General features: G+C 33.3%; 1 protein-coding gene across 1 annotated transcript; it reads left to right on the top strand.

Annotated features, from left to right (window-relative positions):
- Positions 1-497: 497 nt before the first annotated feature.
- LOC128551852 (uncharacterized protein F54H12.2-like) lies at positions 498-1,709 on the top strand. The gene has a single exon (XM_053532776.1). The coding sequence runs from the start codon at positions 498-500 to the stop codon at positions 1,707-1,709; it is 1,212 nt and encodes a 403-aa protein (XP_053388751.1).
- The last annotated feature ends 20,080 nt before the right edge of the window (positions 1,710-21,789 follow it).

Raw genomic sequence — 21,789 nt, 5'->3', positions numbered from 1 at the left:
ATATCCATTTCTAAGTGACTATGAATAAATCAAAATTATATGTGCCAAATCCGCAAAGCTGGATGAATTTTTTCGATAAAGTGGCTAGTGGAAAAACGATTTTTTTACAAAGCGGCGGAGCGAGAAATTATGAAATTCTATCATTGGAGAAATACACATCACCACATTCAAACGCGCAACAACCGCCTATCAAAACGGTCGTTCCAGCAGAACAGACAACGGAACAAGCAAAAAGTGAATTAAAACGGGACAATATAAATCCTACTGCTGTAACCAAAATGTTTCATAAACCAAAAAGTTCTCAGAGGAAGCGGACGTCTAAACAAAAATCCAAAAAAGCTTCTGTCAAAATTTACAAAATAAAGAAAGTACAGCAAAAAGGAGGGGAAAAAATTCAGAAGTCTAAGAAAGGAAGGAAAAAGACAACCAGCAAGAAGAAAGTAAGCGTTGCTAGGTCTAAAAGGGATTTATTAAATTTCTAAAAACAACGAAAAGAAATGTCAGTGCTAAATAAGGACAGCTTTCATGAGGGTTTACCTTCTGAGTTAGCGTTATTTGACCTACCTCCAACTCAGGTCGGTGTTTCTGATGTATACTTTGAGGAAATTCGACCATTGAGTCAGGTGACTGGTGACAGCCCCATTGAGTTCAGAATCAGCGGACAGAATTCTGTGGACTATATAGATCTGAAAGGATCGCAGCTGTATGTGAAACTGAAAGTGACAAAACCCAATGGAACTGCTTTAAGCGCTTCAGAGAAAACGGGACCTGTAAATATGCTTTTGCAAGCTTTATTTTCAACCACTGAGGTGACTCTTCAGAACAAGGCTATAATTACTTGTAACTATAACGGATACCGTGCAATGATAAATAGTCTAATGAAATACGGAGCTGATGCAAAGGACTCACAATTGCAGTCACAGCTGTACTTGGCAGATGACGCAAATTCTCCCAAAGACACTGATCCTTCGTCTTCAAACAATGGTTTATTTGAAAGAAGTAAATTTACAGCCCAATCCAAAGTGGTGGACATGCAGGGACCCATATTCCACGATTTGTTTACATTGAACCGTTACATGCTGAATGGAGTGGATGTGAAACTAAAACTACACAGAAACATTCCAGCGTTTTGTCTAAGTTCGGGCGAAAGCAGTCCGGATTACAAGATCGACATTTTGGATATCTATTTGCTGGCTCGTAAGATCAGAGTAAATCCGGCAGTCATTTACGGTCACGCGGAAATGATGAAAAACACGAATGCAAAATATCCCTTTACAAAGACAGAATGCAGAGTGCAAAGTATTGCCACCGGGAGTACGACTTTTTCCTGGGATAATATGTTTTCCGGACACAAACCGGAACGAGTAGTGGTAACCTTTAATACATCCAAGGCGGTAACAGGGGACTATAAATCAAATCCTTTCAACTTTTTGAATTGTGACATAAAAAGCATCTGTTTATATGCTGACGGGTTGCCTGTAGGTGGGAACCCTTTAAAACTGGACTTTAGTAAAACAACTGGAGCCACATTCATGAGAGCTTTTTCCAATTTGTATAATGTAACAGGAACGTGGCAAGAAAATTTTGGGAATGATCTAGACAGGGCATCATTCCAATCTGGCAGTACGTTGTTTGCCTTTCAACTGAAACCCAACTTTGCGCAGCATGGAGAATACATATCCTTGTTGAAAACTGGAAATAAAGTTTAAAGAAAACTGGAAACATTAGACTCGAGGTTCAGTTTGGATCAGCTTTATCGGGTAAATATGATATTTGATTCTTTTTTAACATTTCATACATATGTTTCTATATTTCAAATAAAAGTTGATGGTTTTATATAGTTAATTTTTGAAAAAAAAAAAAATGTTTATTCTATACTTTTATTTTTTACAGAACCCATAAGCTGTATTGTGCTGAGTACAAGTCCAGGATATTTTGAAGTCAATTTACAGCGAGATTTAATTACAGAGTGATGATTAATGTGTTGCATAAACTATAACCCCTTATTAAGACAAAATGTGCTCGGGGTTTATCCAAGTAATGCACTTCCGAGTGTTCTATCCAGATACCCTTGTGGTTTTATCGCTAACACGGATACTGAGTTTAATGAAGGAAAACATTGGTGCGCGTTTTATTTTCCTACGTTTGGTAGAGCAGAGTTTTTTGACAGCTATGGGAGATTGCCCAAATATAACAGTGTTTACTTTGAAAGATGGTTGAATACACACACAACTAGTGTTTGGATTAATTCAAAACAAATACAGAGTGAAAATAGTAATGTTTGTGGATTGTACTGTTTACATTTTCTTTATCAGAAACTGATTGGAAGAAGCGCCATGGATATTATTCAAGATTTTAACGCTACTGATTTTTGTGTCAATGATCAATATATATTGGATTATATGCTGCATACATATCCTTTTTGTGTAACCAATGCAAATGTATTCAATCAATCATGTAAAGCAAAAACAAAAATAAATAAAATGGTATCTATAATATAAATCTAGTTTTGTCTTTTTTATTTCTTCATGTGTATGGATAATAAAAAAAGAAAGAACTGTAAAGATCAGAGTAATGATTTTTTTTATTACAATTGACTATACAAAATTGTCACTAAATACATACATATATAAAACATGCAAAGAACAGTGTTTATACAAGCTTTATATATATATATATATATATATATATATATATATATATATATATATATATATATATATATATATATATATATATATATATATATATATATATGAATACAAACATGTAGAAAACATTTATTAAAGTATTTTACTGTTCAAATTGTCTAATTTTGTAATGACCATAGGCCAGACTTTCAACTGCATTTAACAAATATCTTTTATCATCGAATGCGCAGAGACCAAGCTTTGATATCCGTTCATTATATAGCTCATGATTATGACTTCGAACCGCAGACATGGTTGAGAGCATTTCTGTTTCGTTAAATAGGGTGTATTTATAATGCTCAAAACACAAATCTTTTTTCACTGTAACTCTAGATATGCCTTTAGCCCTTTTTGCCTCCTTTCCGTCACAGAGATAACAATACATTTTACTTCTAAGACCTATAAACTTGCTAATAGGTTGACCATTGGTTTCATCCGACATGATTCCTAACACTTTTTTATTTTGAAGGCTGTGTAGCGGATGTTCTTTCGAATAGTCAGAGGTGTCAAACATATGTAAATTTTCTTTTATGTCTTTGTAGATATTGTCACATTCGCAGTAATATAACAGGGAGTCTGTATCGGTGAATTGCAACTGTAAGCTATCCCCATATTTCGGTTTCAAGTATTTGTAATAAAAACTATACATGGTGATTTTGCTCAAATCTAAAATACACATACCCGTGTAACTAGGTTTATTCAGCTTGACTTTGTTACGCATTAGTTCAACGGCTACCAAGTCTTCCGTGAAAATTCTGGTTGATTTGTATGTCACCTTGGCACTCAATTTTATCAAGCGTTTATCCGTATGCACTAAGTGGATGTTTTTATGTTTACGCATGTCTTCCATTGTTTTACCAAAACACCAAAAACACTTACATTCATGAGTTTATAAAAGTTTTTCTGAAATGCCGTTGTTGCTTTTTTCTCATTTCCGTGTTAAAATCTATGTACGTTTTCATCCATGAGCTTTGCTTAAAAGCTAACACGCGATGAATTTGTTTTATTTTCATACCAAGTTCAACGTACAACTGCAAATTTCTGTAATGCAGTACATATTTCTTTTTATCATATAACGAGCAAATCAGTTTTGGGACTGTTGACCTTGTAGGAAAGACATCTCTTTGATCTACGCCGTGCAGTTTTCTCCACATTTTGTTTGCATATGGAGATAATTCAAGTCATAGATATGCATCTTTTCTGGGCAAAGCGGGTAATCATTATGAGAATCGTGAAGTTCAGGGGGATAATGCAAAGGCGCCTCAAGAATATAGCCAATATGTGCATCTTCGGCGACAGATAATATATCTAACTTGTCTATTTCCCGCTCACTTAAAAAACTAAATGATCCAATTGGTAAACACTGATTCATTGCATGCCCGTTAAAATTGTTCGAGTCGATGTAATGCAAAAATGAAGTGGGTTTGGAGGGGTCATGATCGTCTAAAAGGGAATTGTTGGCGCGCTTGTAACGATTTGAAATCTGGGAAATTCCTTCACGAATGCCGCTTTCTATGAATAAGATTTGATCAATGTCTGTCATTAATTCAAGTTCAACATTTGTCATTTTTAAACAAGCAGACCACGCTAGGCCGGGGCTCATATAGAAGTGACAAGGATCTAACTATTTGCGTGCTTTGATTTTGAAAAATAGTACCATAATTATAAAACGAAGGTGTTTTTCTTCAGTCCGACAGGTTTAAGAGCAATTGTACCTCACATTTTGCATAACAGTCTTTGCGAGATTGAAGAACATGGCTTTTCGCCAGGTCATCAAGTTTATTAAAAGGCATGAATAATTTTGTAAGTTCTAAGACTGCTTATAAACTTTGATAATGTGGCAGATGAGTCTAATAGGTCCAGGGATGTTCAAAGATAATCAGTCATAAAATTATCTTGCGGCTATATTGCAAAGAAAATTTTAGTTTCCGGTGCGTTTGACTGATTACAACAGTCCTGAACGGCGTAACATAAAACTGCAACGAAAGTCATGTATGATTTAAAATCAGTCACATTATATTCTTCTAGTATATTATCTAATTTATGATTTAAAATCAGTCACATTATATTCTTCTAGTATATTATCTAATTTTTCATTTGAAATCAGTCACATTATATTCGTCTAGTATATTATCTAATCTATGATTTAAAGTCAGTCACATTATATTCTTCTAGTATATTATTCTGACCTACATATGATGGTATCCTATGATAGCACCGGACAACTGCTACAAAATACCATATTCCATTTTTCTTTTTCAATTTTACTGATTTTTATCATCGATAAGATTATTAGATTTTGACGAGTGGTTCTTAAATGGTCACTTCGTAACATATAGTCATAAAACGATATTTAGACATAATTTTGTGAAAAAAGAATAAACACCTTCCATGTTTCTTGTAGTTGATCCAATAAATAAAATGGAAAAAATATAAATATAAAGACGCATATCTTTCAACATATTTTTCAATAGCTAGCTGATAAAGACAGATTTTACTAACATCTTACTTTATAATAACAATTGTCATTTAGGTATGTCAAAAAGATAAAAATGTCAATGTTAATCTTTGTCAGTTATATTTTGTACTCAAACTATAACAAAAATGTAAAAGATTATTCAAGTTTACACAACGACATAACGTCGAGTGAGTGAGTGAGTTAGATTTTACGGCGAACCGACACAAAAAGGCCATATATCGCCGAAAACAAGCGCTTTGAAAACGTAAATTGTAAAGCATCTCTAAAAAACATTCTAACACGATCCGATTCGTTTCCCTATTAAACAAAGAAGGCAGAAAACAATGAAGTATTATACAACAAATCACTGTTCTGACGTCACAATTATTACGTCATGGCGTCAAATGGCATAGCGGCGCGCTGGAAAAGAAACCGATTAAAAACGGGCAAATTTTTAATGAATGTCGTCAAGGATGTACTTAAAAATCCTTGGTAACGTGTTAGAATAATATATCTCACTTACTGATTTGCTCTTGAATAAATCATTGTTTGTCGTTTAGATGCATATTATTATATCACTCGGGCTGCGCCCTCGTGATATAATTCCTTCGCATCTGAACTCCAAACAATGATTTATTCAACGACAAATCACTGGATGAGATATATTATTTCTTAAATAACGTCGAGGAAAGTCAGACGTAATAAGATCAAAAGTGTATATTTGAGTAGCAATAAATATAAGCCCGGAAAAATGCGTCAAACATGTCAATAATAATATACAAATTAGTAAATATTTGTGCTTATTCTACCAGATTGAGTTCGGCCGATTTTTATAACCTCCATATATACTTAAAATGACACTAATAATATATCCTTAAGCCTAATGAAAACGAATCCGGATACTATTTTGAAAGCATAGATCATTTACCTTTATGATTTTCTCAAATTTTTAGTAAAAATAATTTTAAAGCAACAAAATGTAACTCCCCTTCGATTTATACCCTTATTTTGCTAACCACAAACTGCGTAAAATCTTAGTTATTACTTGTATCTTAAAATAACTCTCTTATCAATGTTTAATAACACTGTTATCTATCAAGATCACAGTGAAAATGGTTTCCCATGTATTATTGTTACCCACATTATATATCACGAAACGGAAGTTTGATATCTTAATGGTGTTCGTCCACATATTTGTTCGATCGCCCGTTACGTTTCCTATCTGCACGGTATTTCAATAACGTTGTTTGGTACATACATTATTATATAGGAATCTGATATAAAACACGACATTTATCTGCATCCAGATGTTTAAAGGTGCATTCCATAGTTCGATTGAATTTGGTGAAGAAAAAAGTTATTTTTGATTAATGTGGTCAAATTATATAACTTTCAATCCTGACGCACTGATAAAGGTTATAATAAGTATACTTTTTGATATATTAACGGAATTTGACTAACTGTCGTCGACGACACTTAGTGATTGTATGAATAACACACTAGAAAAATCAATTTTTTTCTAACCAAAATCTGAATGAGGTTTGAAATAAGGATTATTTACATAAATATATTATATCATTCTTGGATATAAGTCTACTTTCGATTTCACTATATCATAAGTCCTCCATAGAAAATAAGCTGTTACAAAGTAACGGAATGAAATTTAAACATGAAAACTGCAAATTGCCTAGTCTGATACCATGATCTAACATTTTGTTGAATGTTGAAAATGACTTCAGTATTATGGAGAGTAACTTTAAGTTGGTTTCTGTCAATGTCATAACCAAAGATAAACATTTTAGGTAAAGTTGGCTCCATATATTTTACTTCCTTAAATTCAGTCTGTTGCTACTAATAATTCTCTCTCTTTCTCTCTGCCACGTTTAAACTGAATGTTGCACCACCAAAAAGTCATTACTGAAACTTGATCGAAAATAACTCCACTTAATGTGGAATAAATCGGGGTTTTAACATCACAATTAGGGAGCATGCCATTAAACCGTCCTGTGTATTAGGTCTTACTTACAAAACAGTTTCAAATGATACAAGTGTATAAAAACTAAACAAACTCTTACGTATTTGTCATATCTTGCTTTGTATCATTTTGTAACAACCGCAAGAACGAAGAACTAAGAAATTTAACAATTTGATTTAAATACCAAAGGATTACAAACGTATATTATCCAGACACATTCTGCTCAGACATGATTAAATGAACCATCGTGTTGTTCATCATGATAAACAACATGATGGTTCATTTAATCATTATCCGTGCTATCCTCGCAGTGTAAATGAATCCTCTTATATAAACACATTGACAACATAGGGTCCTACGAAATTGTCACAGACGCTGATGTAAATATATATGTAAGAACCTTCATATAACCCGTGAACTGTATTGCCGTCTTATTGAAAACTTCAGTTACGAAAATGAAAACAAGTCGAAATATGAATCCTGTGCATCTGTTCTTACTAGTTTTATTTATAGAGTCTCATCATCAAAGTAAAGGATTCCTAGGAATAGTTTTAAGGTATAAAATGAGATAGGAATCATGAAGTAAATATATAATATTAAAAGCAGCCTTCGCTTCAGATTGCAAACACAGTGATAACAGGTGGGACATTAATTAATACTGATGAGAAACATACAAGACAGAATGTACACAGAGATTATATTATATGATGTTTAACAAAAACAGTCGAAACGACCATTTATACAGAACCAATTGACAGTCTTAGGAAAATATTTTATTCCTTTTTGCCTTGCCATGTAATGAACCAATTGTATCTAAATGAATTTGATATACACTCTGAAGAGTGGTTGTTTCTATCATAAAGAGAGCGAATTTGCATGGATTTTCTGTGGAATTAAACCTGACAATTATAGGATTACCAATACACCACGCTCATGAACTCCTTACATTCCTTTTGCAGAGATGGTCGAATTTTTAGCCTGCTAGCTGCAAGTGATTCTGCCTTTGCGACCAATGAAGATCGTTATCAGCTTGTACATCCGTGCAGGTTCACCATGGTCTGAACTGTTTGCTATTCAGTCAGTACATTGTCAGTGAACAGCTCTTCGAATAATAAATGGTCTTGCCCGAACTAAATGATAGACCAGTCCATGATAGAAATTTAGCAGATTAAAGGTAAAGGTAAATTTTATTTACCTTCGCTTTGTAAAAAATGAATATAAGCTCTATATAGCTTTTGATCGGCCCAGACTTTTCAATACTGCAGTTCCAAAAAAAAAGAACTTCTGCAAATGAAATGAAGAGATTCTCTGGTAAAAAATAAAATGTTTCTTTTGCTTATAATATAGTCACTGTTCTTAAGCAAGTCTGCCAAAACAACGAAGTCTGTGCTCATATAAAAATATTCCATATTTACCGCGCGGTGCCATGTTAAGATTTTGCTATCGTAAAATAAACGATATATGCTTCAGTTTTGCACTTGATTGTGAGATACAAAATCTGTTTTTTATGGTAAATTCATTTTCTTGTCAGTTTTATTTACAGAGGGTTTGAAATAATGTATACGTTGTAAACAAAGGAAATGATTCATGGATATGTAATGAGTATAAACTTAAAGGCAGCTATCATTTTAGAAAATATCAAACAAACGGCATCTTTTCCCCTTTCCCTGTTTGTTATATGCGAATTCTCTTACTTGTACATAGCGCATGACCTATCATTCTAATAATAATTCATACCTATCGCCTATAAATAAAAAATGATAAGTACGATATTTATAGAAAATGTGGGATTAAAATAGAGAAAAATAACCCAAGAGAGGATATAAATAGAATTCTAATATGACTAACAATGCTTTAATCATCACAACGATGTTATGTTGACGTCACGTCAACGTGATATTTAGCGCCATGTAAGCGTCAAGAAATAGCGCTATCAAATTTCATGAAATATTTTACTTAATAACACATTGCACAAATGTTTTGATTAATTTATACACATACTGAATTAGTTATTCGCTTTGCTGAATAATTCGCAATAATTTTCGCTCGAACTGAATTCTGCCGCAAGACGTATTACCGTTTCCGATCCTGGCGTGTTTTAACAAATACCTACTATTGGCGCCATGATTGCGCGAAGAAACAGTTCCATCATATTTGATATAAATTTTACGATAAAGAACATATTAGAATCGAAATAATTTATAGCAAAACAGTGCTTTATCACTATTTATACACTCGGGCGGTTATACGTCGTCCGAAATAATTTCACTCGGGCTCGTGAAATTATTACGCCCGACGTATAACCGCCCATCGTGTATAAATAGAGATAAAGCACTGTTTTGCTATAAATTATGTCTTAAATATATATATTATTTATTTGAAATAAAACGAAAGTCTGACTGATAACTGAAGGAGAAGCATTGAAACGTCCAGATCCATGAAAAGGGATGTTAATTGCTATTAGGTGTAACTTTAACATTATTCGTGTATGTTTTGTCTTGTAACACCAAAGGCCAGAAAGTGGCTAAATGCATTCCGGCTAAAGAGATCTACGCGCCTATTGCCCTACAATTAGGTAAATGCAAGAAATGCCAAGTGTGGTGTGTCTGAACCAATAAATGTCAATCGCATCTTTCATGGATTCCAAAATTAAGAGTTTAATCTAATAGATTTTCTGTAATTATCACAAGCGAAGTACCCTTTTGTAAACGGTCCAATCATAACTTGATAAAATCAATGAAATAATCTGAGACGCCCCACTAGTGTCCTTTAGATCGATTAAACAATATAGAAGTCCACGGTTTCATTCTTGGACAGTTGGGTCTATCACAGGTACGTGTGTACTCTAATCTCAGCGTAAACAGTGAAAAATCGATGGTAAAATGTATCTAAAACGGTCGATAACTTTCGGCTTGGACTCTGCAGTTTTTATTGTTTGTGATCGAGTTTGCTTTTGAATAATTGACATAAATGTAGCCAAGATATTCTATGAATCTTAATTGTCCGCATATCCGCATTTGGAGGCATTAAGTACTACCAACAAGCAGTTTCTTAGTCCAAATTAAAAGTTTCGTTGTACTAATCTGGCTTTTCAAACTCCCAGGTAGGATATACTAATTCCTTATCAAGAAGAAACTTAGTCCTAATTAGGGACTTCTATGTCTTTATAAGATACTTCAAACTCCTAATATGAAGATATTGAGTCATAACTAGGAGTATCTGAGTGTTAGGAGTATCTCAAGTCCTACTCAGTTTTCAGCCGCCTCATAATTAGGAGCAACATAATCCAAATGAGGCTATACAAACTCTTAATTGATAATTATTTCATATACAAGTTTAAAAACTACCTTATTCCATTAGTACAATCACTTGATCTTTTTGAAGCCAAATTGTATCATCAATTATTGGTTTGCGGGAATGAAAGAACGCTTAGGCATAGGATCATGAAATTGGAGGAAGAAATTGGTCATGACCAGCAGACGACCCCTTTTGATTTTGAGATCAGTAGGCCAAAGGTCAAGGCCAAAGTGACCCGGAACAGTTAAATCGTTTCCGGGCGATAACTTGAGGACGCTTGGGATTAGGATCACGAAACTTAAAAGAGAGGTTGATCATAACAAATAAATGACTCCTATTGATTTTTGGTTTGGTAGGTCAAAGGTCGAGGTCACAGTAACCAAGAAAGTTTAAACCGTTTTCAGACGATAACTTAAGAACGTTTAGGTCTAGGACCACGAAACCTTACAGGGAGATTGACCATGACCACCAAGTTTTCCCTATTGATTTTGATATCAGTATGCCGAAGGTCAAGGTCACAGTGGCCCGGAACAGTAAAGTCGTTTCCGGGCGATAATTTGAGAACGCTTGAGCATATGATCACGAAACCTAATAAGGAGGTTTATCATGACCAGCAGACGACCCCTTTTGATTTTGAGATCAGTAGGCCAAAGGTCAAGGCCAAAGTGACCCGGAACAGTTAAATCGTTTCCGGGCGATAACTTGAGGACGCTTGGGATTAGGATCACGAAACTTAAAAGAGAGGTTGATCATAACAAATAAATGACTCCTATTGATTTTTGGTTTGGTAGGTCAAAGGTCGAGGTCACAGTAACCAAGAAAGTTTAAACCGTTTTCAGACGATAACTTAAGAACGCTTAGGTCTAGGACCACGAAACCTTACAGGGAGATTGACCATGACCACCAAGTTTTCCCTATTGATTTTGAGATCAGTATGCCGAAGGTCAAGGTCACAGTGGCCCGGAACAGTAAATCCGTTTCCGGGCGATAATTTGAGAACGCTTGAGCATATGATCACGAAACCTAATAAGGAGGTTTATCATGACCAACAGGTTATCCCTATAGGTCAAAGGTTAAGGTCACATTGGCCCAGAACAGTAGAACATTTTTGCCAAATAACTAATAACTAATGCTTAGGTTTAAGATCACATCTGATATGGAGGTCACTTATGACTAATAAATTACTAATATTTATTGAGGTCAGTACGTCAAACGTCCAGTGTACAGTGATCGAATAATTTCGGTTCCTTCTGCAGTTAATGAATGCTTCAAGTGTACCCCTATTAAGCCGTTTTATAAGTTCATTAGCCGATCGTTAATTAGTGGATTTTATTTAGTACAAAAACATAAGGTACATAGTTCTTTAAATATGATTTATTCAATCCAAAGCCCGAAATTATCCTGAATTGATTAATACATAAAATCTCTCTCTCTCTCTCTCTCTCTCTCTCTCTCTCTCTCTCTCTCTCTAGATGCACATTTAAAATAAATAATATATCTTTCATAAATAAATGTATCCATAGTTCAAAATAAAATTAATGTAATGATTATAATAATTTAAATCGTAAATGCCGAAACTGAGAGACACCTATTATCTGACAGCTCTGTCCGGAACAAAGGCGCTCTGAGGTATGTCGAGGAGACCAGAGTTATATAGCAAAACCGTAAAAGATAATGTGTCAACTGCTGACCATTTCTCATGTCATTTTAGTGCAATTATTATATAATATATTCTAACAAGGTATATTTAAGGAAAAGTATCCAGTAACGTCTTATAATACGAGGGCTGTTAAAAAAATACGTAGACTTTTTCTCTAGCTTTTGTATTCTTCAGTGAAGCGAAACAAGAAATATATCATTATAATTCGCAATATTTCTGCTAACTGTACCGCAAATTTGACATGTTTATGACTAAACAATCGGGAGTTACGCCTCCTCGAAAACAGTCACACGAACCCGGCGCACGATGATCATATTTTAACGACGTTAATGACGTCGTGCCTTCATCGAGATGCTTTCTTTAAGTTTGCATTAATTTTTATTTTCAAATTTATTTTATAAATTTAAATGAACAATACCTAAGTCATAATAAGTTGTTTGCTTAGAACACTAGAAAAGAATGAACATTTATGCCAAGCATCTCAGACAGGGTGCTCGCATGAGTACTTGGTCTTTATCGTAGACGTAAGTCAAAGAGTCACGAACGTTTTGTTTTCTCCCTCCACCTTCGCTGTATTTAAGCAATTCTGGACCATTTGCGAATCGTTTTTACCATTTGAAGACGCCGAATAGATATCCTTTTGATATTTTTCATACTTTATCTAAAATTGCTGACCCTTTACTATAGTCGAGCTACTTAAAAGAAAATTAATATGTTTTCAAGTTTAGAAAATAGATAACATTAATTAAAATTCTTCTTAATAATTACCATAACGATACAGTCATAGTATTTTACAAGGAGGGAAATTCGTTTTTCTACGAGCTCTTGTTAACACAGAAGTGCTGTGATCAAAAGTCTGTGAAGTCGTCAACAATGTACTATGTTGTTTTCTTTTTCTAAGGAATCCTGTTTTGGCTATCGACTTTTCGACCAGATAGATACGCGATAACTGGTATTAAAGTATTTAATTTTCACACGTCAAGCAATAAATTTTCCGCGAAAAGTCGAAATCTTGACGTTTTAACACGACAATTGTCTCACAAATTTCAACCTCTCGGCCAAATATTTGCCACAAAAGGTAGAAATTAGGAGGGCTTATTTCACTTCTCGCGCTAAGATATTTCATTGAAAAGGTTAAAAGTCGAAGTTTTTAAGGCGAAAACCTGATTAGGACTTGAGATACTGCTAGTACTTAGTTTACTCCAAATGTAAATAATGTACACTGGAAACGACTTTTTCTTGCAAACCACTTCCGGAAGCGTCCTGCTGCCCAATCATAATGTTCTAAGTTACTAAGTCCTTATTAGGATATAATATTGTAGGACCGTGTTTAGACTTTGAAAATCCTAGTAAGGAATAGGTCACTGCTATCTAGGATTAATTATATCCTTATTAGGTTTGTGAAATACCTAATTATAACTTAGTAATTCCTTATTATGATTTAGGTTATGAAATCAACTTTGAACTAAATACTAGTAACTACTAACTAGGACTCACATACTCTTAATTTTGTAACTCCTTATTACGACTTAATCCTAATCAGGTGTTTGAAAATCCTAGTAAGGGCTTACTTGGAAAACCCTAAATACTACGAAGATTTTTTCTAATTAATATTTAACGCCAGTAGCAGATATCACCCGTCTGGTAGACCACCGAACGTCCAGTATATCTGTTAGTGCTACCAACAATTAAAGCGGATCAAAATCATCAGGAATATTTGACTTAGGTAACCATAAGTTTAATAGTCCTCTCTATTGAACGAAGTTTGTCTACATCCACCTCGTCACCGATCCTAATGATATTTGAAACGTTTACAAAATACTTATAACATTTAGATAGTCTAATTCAAGTAAGCATGTTATGTACACTTTTTTATTTTCATTCATTCGTAATTAAACGTGGATATCCTGTTATCTTCGGTAGCACTAACATATACTGTAAGTGTATAAAGCCCTTTATTGTTAGCGTAAGATGGAATGTCGGTCAGCATCCGACATACGAAAAAAAGTTGAATGTCGTGCAGAAGACGACATTGGACATATCAAATTTAAAAATTTCGCCTAAAAAATGAATGTCGTTCACACGACATATGACATTCTAAAAAAGTTGAATGTTGTGCTTAAGAAGTTCGTTAAAGTTCGAATGTCGTATGTAAAATGTCGGTTTTTGCACTACATGCAACTTTTTTCGAATGTCGTATGTCGCGTGCTGAACGACATTCAACGTTTTAGCCAAAGTTCGAATGTCGTGTGTCCATTTTCGTTTTTTTTTTTTTACATTAAATTTGTTTTTGAATGTCGTATGTTACGTGAACTACATTCATTTGTTTGGTTCAAAGTTCAAATGTCGTATCTCCGTTGACGTTTTCTGCATGACATTCAACCTTTTTTCGAATGTCGTATGTCGCGTGTACGACATTCATTGTTTTGTTAAGATTTCAAATGTCGTATGTCAAATGTCGTTTACTGAACGACATTCATTTTTTTCGAATGGCATATTTATGCAAATTTTCAAGATTTCGAAACACTTTTGAGGTTAGTCCGAATATTACTAATATGAATTTCTGAATATATTGAGAAAAGCAATAATGTTCATATCGATCCCGTCATCCGGCTCTTAAGCTGAATGAAATCGAAAGTGGATAATATCTTGAAACATACTTTACTTACTTTAAAACATTTACCTTTAAGATTTTTTCAAAGGTTAAGTATAAAATAGTCTAAAGCAATAAAATATATTCTTCAACTCACTTCCGTTTTATAACCTTTTTTTTTTTTGCTTAACATAAATGCGTAATATCCTAATCGTTACTTGTATCTTAAAATAGCTCCCTTATCAATGACAACAGTGAATATGGTTTTCCAGCAAACGTGTACATTAAATACACGAAGTTGGATAATTTATTGATGTTTGTCTGCCCTGGCCCGCACCTAATTTTAACGGATTTGTTTGGTACATACTTAATATAAAACACGTAATAAAACAAGATGTACAGCTACCTCCATTATGTTTAATTGGGTTGCTGTCAATGTCATAACAAAAAAATGGAAATTTATTGGCTACTTGATGTGTCCGTTCCATATATTTTACTCAAACTTTTAATTTTTATCTATGAACATTACTGTTTACACCAGAAAGTTATCAATAAAACTTGGGCTATAAGACTATGAGAGAAAATCGACAATAACTGTATCTTGTAAAATTATTTACATATAACTTTCCTTTTGTGATTAAAGTGATTATTTATGCATAACATGATTTTTTTTTTCAAAATATTGTGAACATTGTTGAATCAGCGCTTCGTATTTATAACCCTTTTGTCCTTATGTGAAGTTCAAATAAAAATGCATAATGCATTTTATGCAGTGAATATCAACTAATTATTAATCATATATTGACAAAAATGTTATAACCGCTTTGACACGTTCATTAATTGACAGTACTCAATTCTGCTATGCAATGCGCACATGTTGTGAGCAATACGCTCAAGAAAGTCAACTACATATAGACAACTACAAGCACGAATTCATTGAGATTTCATTGTAGCTAACATAATATAGCAACATTTACTTGGTTTCGAAGTTTAAAACGGCATACGTAAGAACTATACTAAGCTGACAAGTCAGGTACATCTGTCAGTCTTTTAGACAGAACATAATATTCATGTAGTATTAAAAACATAGAGGAACAGATAAGGGAAGGCCTATGTTAACTCTTGTTAAAATCACGACTGAGGTCTGGACAAGAGATTGTAGACTGTAACTAAAACACTCGGTTTGATAAAGTCAGTCCATAACAGACAAAGTAAAATACAACTCCCTTCACGTCCATAACTAAGCAAATACCATTTTGAATGAACATTAAGTTCATGACCGCTTCACAACACAATACTTAATGACTGCTGTTATCACACTTTAAAAGGAACAGAAGTCCAAAAAGAAAAGCCACATTTAAAGAGCTTAGCCGCCCATACAGCAGTCTTTATGAAAATATGGGTATGCAAAACTGTATACATCTATATAGTGTCTGAGCGTGCAAACAAGAGCAATAATTTCTAAAGAAGTGACATACACAAAACATACAAGAAAAGAAACACAGTAGGGTACCGCCTTGGATGTTTACTGGCACAAAACCATTTCAGCTTTATCGCGTTAGTAAGTCTTCTTCCGGGCAATCAAAATATGGTTTCTTACACTTTCAATGGAAGCAACAAAGCTATGTATTATAAATAGCCATCATGTTCTTATGACACTATAACTCAACCCTATATTATACTATTTTATGACAAGTATATAGTAAAATAGACAGACTATACTATTTACACTAGTCATTTTAATACGCCGTCTATATTTTGGCATGCACTTACCTTTAGGCAAAACACTGGATATGGTTTTATAATTTAAATAGTTCTTTTTTTATTATTTTTATCTTTATCCCAAATGGAACAGTTTTTACACGAATGACCTTCACTTCGGAAGCTGTCTGTCTTGAAGAGGTTATTCTGTAAAATACAAACAACATACTGTCAAATTATTACTGAAACCATATAATTGAAGGACCAGCATACTTATTTCATATATTACAAACGTGCATTCAAAATGAAAGCTGTAAATTTAACAAGACACCTTTTTGCCCATTACATCCCTTGTGTGTTCTTCATGTAGAGTTCCATACTAATGATTTAAACAAATTGCCATTTTGCACCTGTCCACACTTGTCTTCAAACTCTAGTAATGTGCTGAATAAACTCAGAGGAGTGCCGAATGGGATTGAAAAGTATGAGAACAAATCCGCCTTAAATGTGTAATATAATTTTTTATGTTATCTAGAATCACTCATACATCGTTTATCAAATATTAAAATACAGTTTATTAACCTCTAAACATTCATATTAAAACACGAACACAACCAAATACCCTTAAGAACCTAATTCGCATGTACTCAGTGCCTTTGCAGAAGACAGAGCAACAAGGGAAACGCCCTTAAAGGCCGGACGAAACAGGCCATAAGACGAAAATCAAAATAGCTCTGTCCTGGTGGGATTTATGAACCACTAATCATAGAGTTCTCGACCTGATCCGTCAGACACAATCAAAGAGGAAAGCGTAGCGTCCAACTGTAAAAGGGCTGAACACCAAATATGCGGTGTGTCTCAAAACAGTTAGGTCATAAGCTCATTTCATAAAACGTTTAATTACTTTACTAAATACAATTCGAAAACTGCCATGATCCAAAATCTTACGAAGTTTGTAAACCACATCCCCATAAAAAGCGGGTTATGATATACCTTCCCGCAGAAGTGATTTTAAATTGCTATTGTACAATGTATTTTAAAACCAAATCTGAATTACGACAGTAAAATTTAGAAAAGTATTTACGTAATTTATAATAACGGTAGCCCTATTGAAGAAGCTTATTTGTAATAAATAAGTTACGTTCATTGAAATAATCAACATGACTACACGCTCTTGCAAACCGAATTAACTGAGAAATATATAGCCCATAAGATGTAGCCTAGGGTACATCAAATCTGATTAAGAATTTGACGAATGGCCCCATACTACACAGAATGAACGCATTCGTTTTGCTCTGATATTAGACATCAGGTCTTATACTGACTCATGAGTACTTTAACCTGATACCAGTACCAAACAGAGTAGACCACATTACTTTATGTTTTGTCTTTAAAAACTGCTCCTGACCTGGTGAGTATTTCATTCCGCTTACTGTTGTTTCTTTTACCAGATCAAGTCTTGCCACTATTCATGTCCCTGATACTTCTGTTAGTTTCACTTTTCATGACAAAGGCCGCTATACACTGCTCAAAGTTATCAGAAACAGCAAAAAACATGGGCCACTTTAACTGCGAATAAAAGGTACTTTCTGACAAAACTGATTTTGGTATGTTGCTTAGTTTTAGGTCTTTTATTGTTATTAATCCAAATAAATTCATTTAAAACAAAATCGCATTATCGCAATACGAGTCGTGTAGATTAGTTTCTATTTATGATGAATAAGTTTTATCATTGAACCTATTACCTATTACAAATAGGGAGTCGGTGGCGCATTTGGGAGTCAGTTGCACAAGTCATGACATGTAGTGAGAAACGAATGCTTTTTTTTTGTATTTTCTTAGACCGACATGGGTGGTCTTTTTGTCCTGCTTTCGGGTTTAGTGCTTTTTATGTAATTGGTCGGAAATATTTTGGGATCACGTGATTTTAATATTAATCCAAAGGAATATCCATTTAAATAACGTACTAATCCCCAATGATAACGTGATTCCCTCGCAAACCTAAGGACGCGTCTTTTTCATGATAATAAACATAATAACAATTCATATTGCTTGTGTAATACTTGACAAGTAAGTATTCTGTTCTTTTTAGTGGTTTCTATGTGCATATATGTCTTTATAGAACAATTTTTCGTTATTAACTTTCCATTAATGTGTTTAGCACATGCATATAACTAATAACTTAACACATGTATAACGATTCTCAGGTGCGATATTGGTCACAGATATTTCTCTCTTATTGTGTCATAGTGAAAAAGAAGGAATGCTTTTAATGAAAAAAAAATAGAAAAGAAAATTAACTGCCATTAGTTTGGAACCCAAACGGCAAAAGATATGATGAATATAATCAGTTTGCTTTACAACAGAGATAATTTGTAAAATTAATGATATGCAAGCAAGAAATATTTACATTTTGACAAGTCAAAAAATGTTGAATTCCCTAGCTATGTTTGTAAACATCACGTTATTGTAGGGGCATATAATATATTTTTTATTTATGTATGAATTGCAGCCTCAAAGATTCGCGACGTGTCCCCGAGCAAACGGAAAGCATACTTTCGGTTTGAAATATGTGTATTTGTTGATTATTTATTAACATATTTCGTCAGATCCGATGCCCTGGGTCATATTTTCGGTAAATATGAAGTTTTATATAACACTCGTTCGATCGTTAGTAGTGGACCAATGTCAATATATGATAGTAAGATATTAATAAATTTTGATAACGTAGTAGTTCACCTTATCTCCAATACAGGTAAACCAGTAAGGAGGTATAGAGTCATTAATCTTACATTTGCTATCATAAAGTAAAAGAGGGCAAACACTCTTGTCTTCAAGTATTCTAGTCTTAAGTTCGTAGGTTTGAGACACTAAAACATTTTTGTAAATATTTTTCATGAATATGTTTAATTGTATTTTTTTCAACAAGAATGCCGTGCAATTATTTGGTGACCTTGCATTACGTTTTCTGTGTATCACAGATTGTTTTAAACATAACATTAGATTATTTGAAATTTTGAAGTTATTTGTAAACTTCATTTTTGATAAAGCATATTTCAAAAAAAACGATATAGCATAAACAAGCAAACATAGAAAATAAATAATACATAATTTAGAATAGTACATCTTGAAAACGTATACCTTAATTCTGAAACAGTCAGAAAAAGTAAGTTTAATCGAGGTTTTTGAACCTAAGCCAGTCTAAGTCAGGATGATGAACGATATTTCAATCGATTAAAAGAATATATATAGAGAGAAAAAGTGGAAACTCCACAGGTTGCTCAACACGACAAAAACAAAATGCTGCAGGCTCGGTTTGATTGAGTCTGTTAATGTAGACTTGATATTTCCATCAGTGTAACCCACCAGACAATTTCGCCAATAAAGACTATCCATAAATATTTTTTGATATATTAGAAGATTGAATTTCGCATAGTTTTATTAGGCTAAATGCAGAAATAATAAATTTCTCTGTGCAGATACTTTGTTATAACTAAATATTTGTCATTATGAAAATTCAAAGCCTTTGAATTAAGTACTTCGACATCTCTAATTGTGGTGTAAAAGTAACTATTTGCGTGCTTTGATTTTGAAAAAATAGTACCATAATTATAAAACGAAGGTGTTTTTCTTCAGTCCGACAGGTTTAAGAGCAATTATACCTCACATTTTGCATAACAGTCTTTGCGAAATTGAAAAACATGGCTTTTCGCTAGGTCATCTAGTTTATTTAAAGGCATGAATGATTTTGTAAGTTCTAAGACTGCTAATAAACTTTGATAATGTGGCAGATGAGTCTAATAGGTCCAGGGGTGTTCAAAGATAATCAGTCATAAAATTATCTTGGGGCTATATTGCAAAGAAAATTTTAGTTTCCGGTGCGTTTGACTGATTAAAACAGTCCTGAACGGCGTAACATAAAACTGCAACGAAAGTCGTTCATGTATTAGATTATATACTAGAAGTATATAATGTGACTGATTTAAAATCAGTCACATTATATTCTTCTAGTATATTATCTAATTTTTCATTTGAAATCAGTCACATTATATTCGTCTAGTATATTATCTAATTTATGATTTAAAACAGTCACATTATATTCTTCTAGTATATTATACTGACCTACATATGATGGTATCCTATGATAGCACCTGACAAATGCTACAAAATACCATATTCCATTTTTCTTTTTCAACTTTAATGATTTTTATCATTGATAAGATTATTAGATTGTGATAAATGGTTCTTAAATGGTCACTTCGTAACATTCAGTCATAAAACGATATTTAGACATAATTTTGTAAAAAAAGAATAAACACCTTCCATGTTTCTTGTAGTTGATTCAATAAATAAAATGGAATAAATAAATATAAATATAAAGACGCATATCTTTCAACATAGTTTTCATTAGCTAGCTGATAAAGACAACTTTTAGTAACATCTTACTTTGTAATAACAAATGTCATTTATATATGTCAAAAAGATAAAAATGTCAATGTTAATCTTTGTCAGTTATATTTTGTACTCAAGCTATACCAAAAATGTAAAAGATTATTAAAATTTACACAACGACATAACGTCAAGTGAGTGAGTGAGTGAGTTAGATTTTACGGCGAACCTACACAAAAAGGTCACATATCGCCGAAAACAAGCGCTTTGGAAACGTAAATTGTACAGCATCTCTAAAAAACAATAACGTGGAGGAAAGTCAGACGTAATAACGTCAAAAGTGTATGTTTGAGTAGCAATAAGTATAATAAGGAAAAATGCGTCAAACATGTCAATAATAATATACAAATTAGTAAATATTTGTGCTTTTATTCTACCAGATTGAGTTCGGCCGATTTTGAAAACCTCCATATATACTTAAATGGACAATGACGATATATCAATCTGGACTTTAAGCCTAATGAAAACGAATCCGGATACTATTTTGAAAGCTTAAATCATTAACCTTTATGATTTTCTCAAATTTTTAGTAAAAAATGATTTTAAAACAACAAAATTCAAACTTTAACTCACCTTCGATTTATACCCACAAACTGCGTAATATCTTAGTTATTACTTGTATCTTAAAATAACTCTCTTATCAATGTTTAATAACACTGTTATCTATCAAGATCACAGTGAACATGCTTTCCCATCTAACATGTATTATTGTTACTCACATTATATATCACGAAACGGAAGTTTGATATCTTAATGGTGTTCGTCCACATATTTGTTCAATCGCCCGTTACGTTTCCTATCTGCACGGTATTTCAATAACGTTGTCTGGTACATATATTATTATATAGGAATTTGATATAAAACACTTAATGTGGATTAAATCGGTTTTTTAACATCAAGATTAGGAAGCATGCCATTAAACCGTCCTGTGTATTAGGTCTTACTTACAAAACAGTTTCAAATGAT

This window comes from Mercenaria mercenaria, unplaced genomic scaffold (assembly GCF_021730395.1).
Source record: "Mercenaria mercenaria strain notata unplaced genomic scaffold, MADL_Memer_1 contig_1764, whole genome shotgun sequence".
NCBI classification, from domain to species: domain Eukaryota; kingdom Metazoa; phylum Mollusca; class Bivalvia; order Venerida; family Veneridae; genus Mercenaria; species Mercenaria mercenaria.
This window is presented reverse-complemented; position numbering and strand designations above follow the sequence as displayed.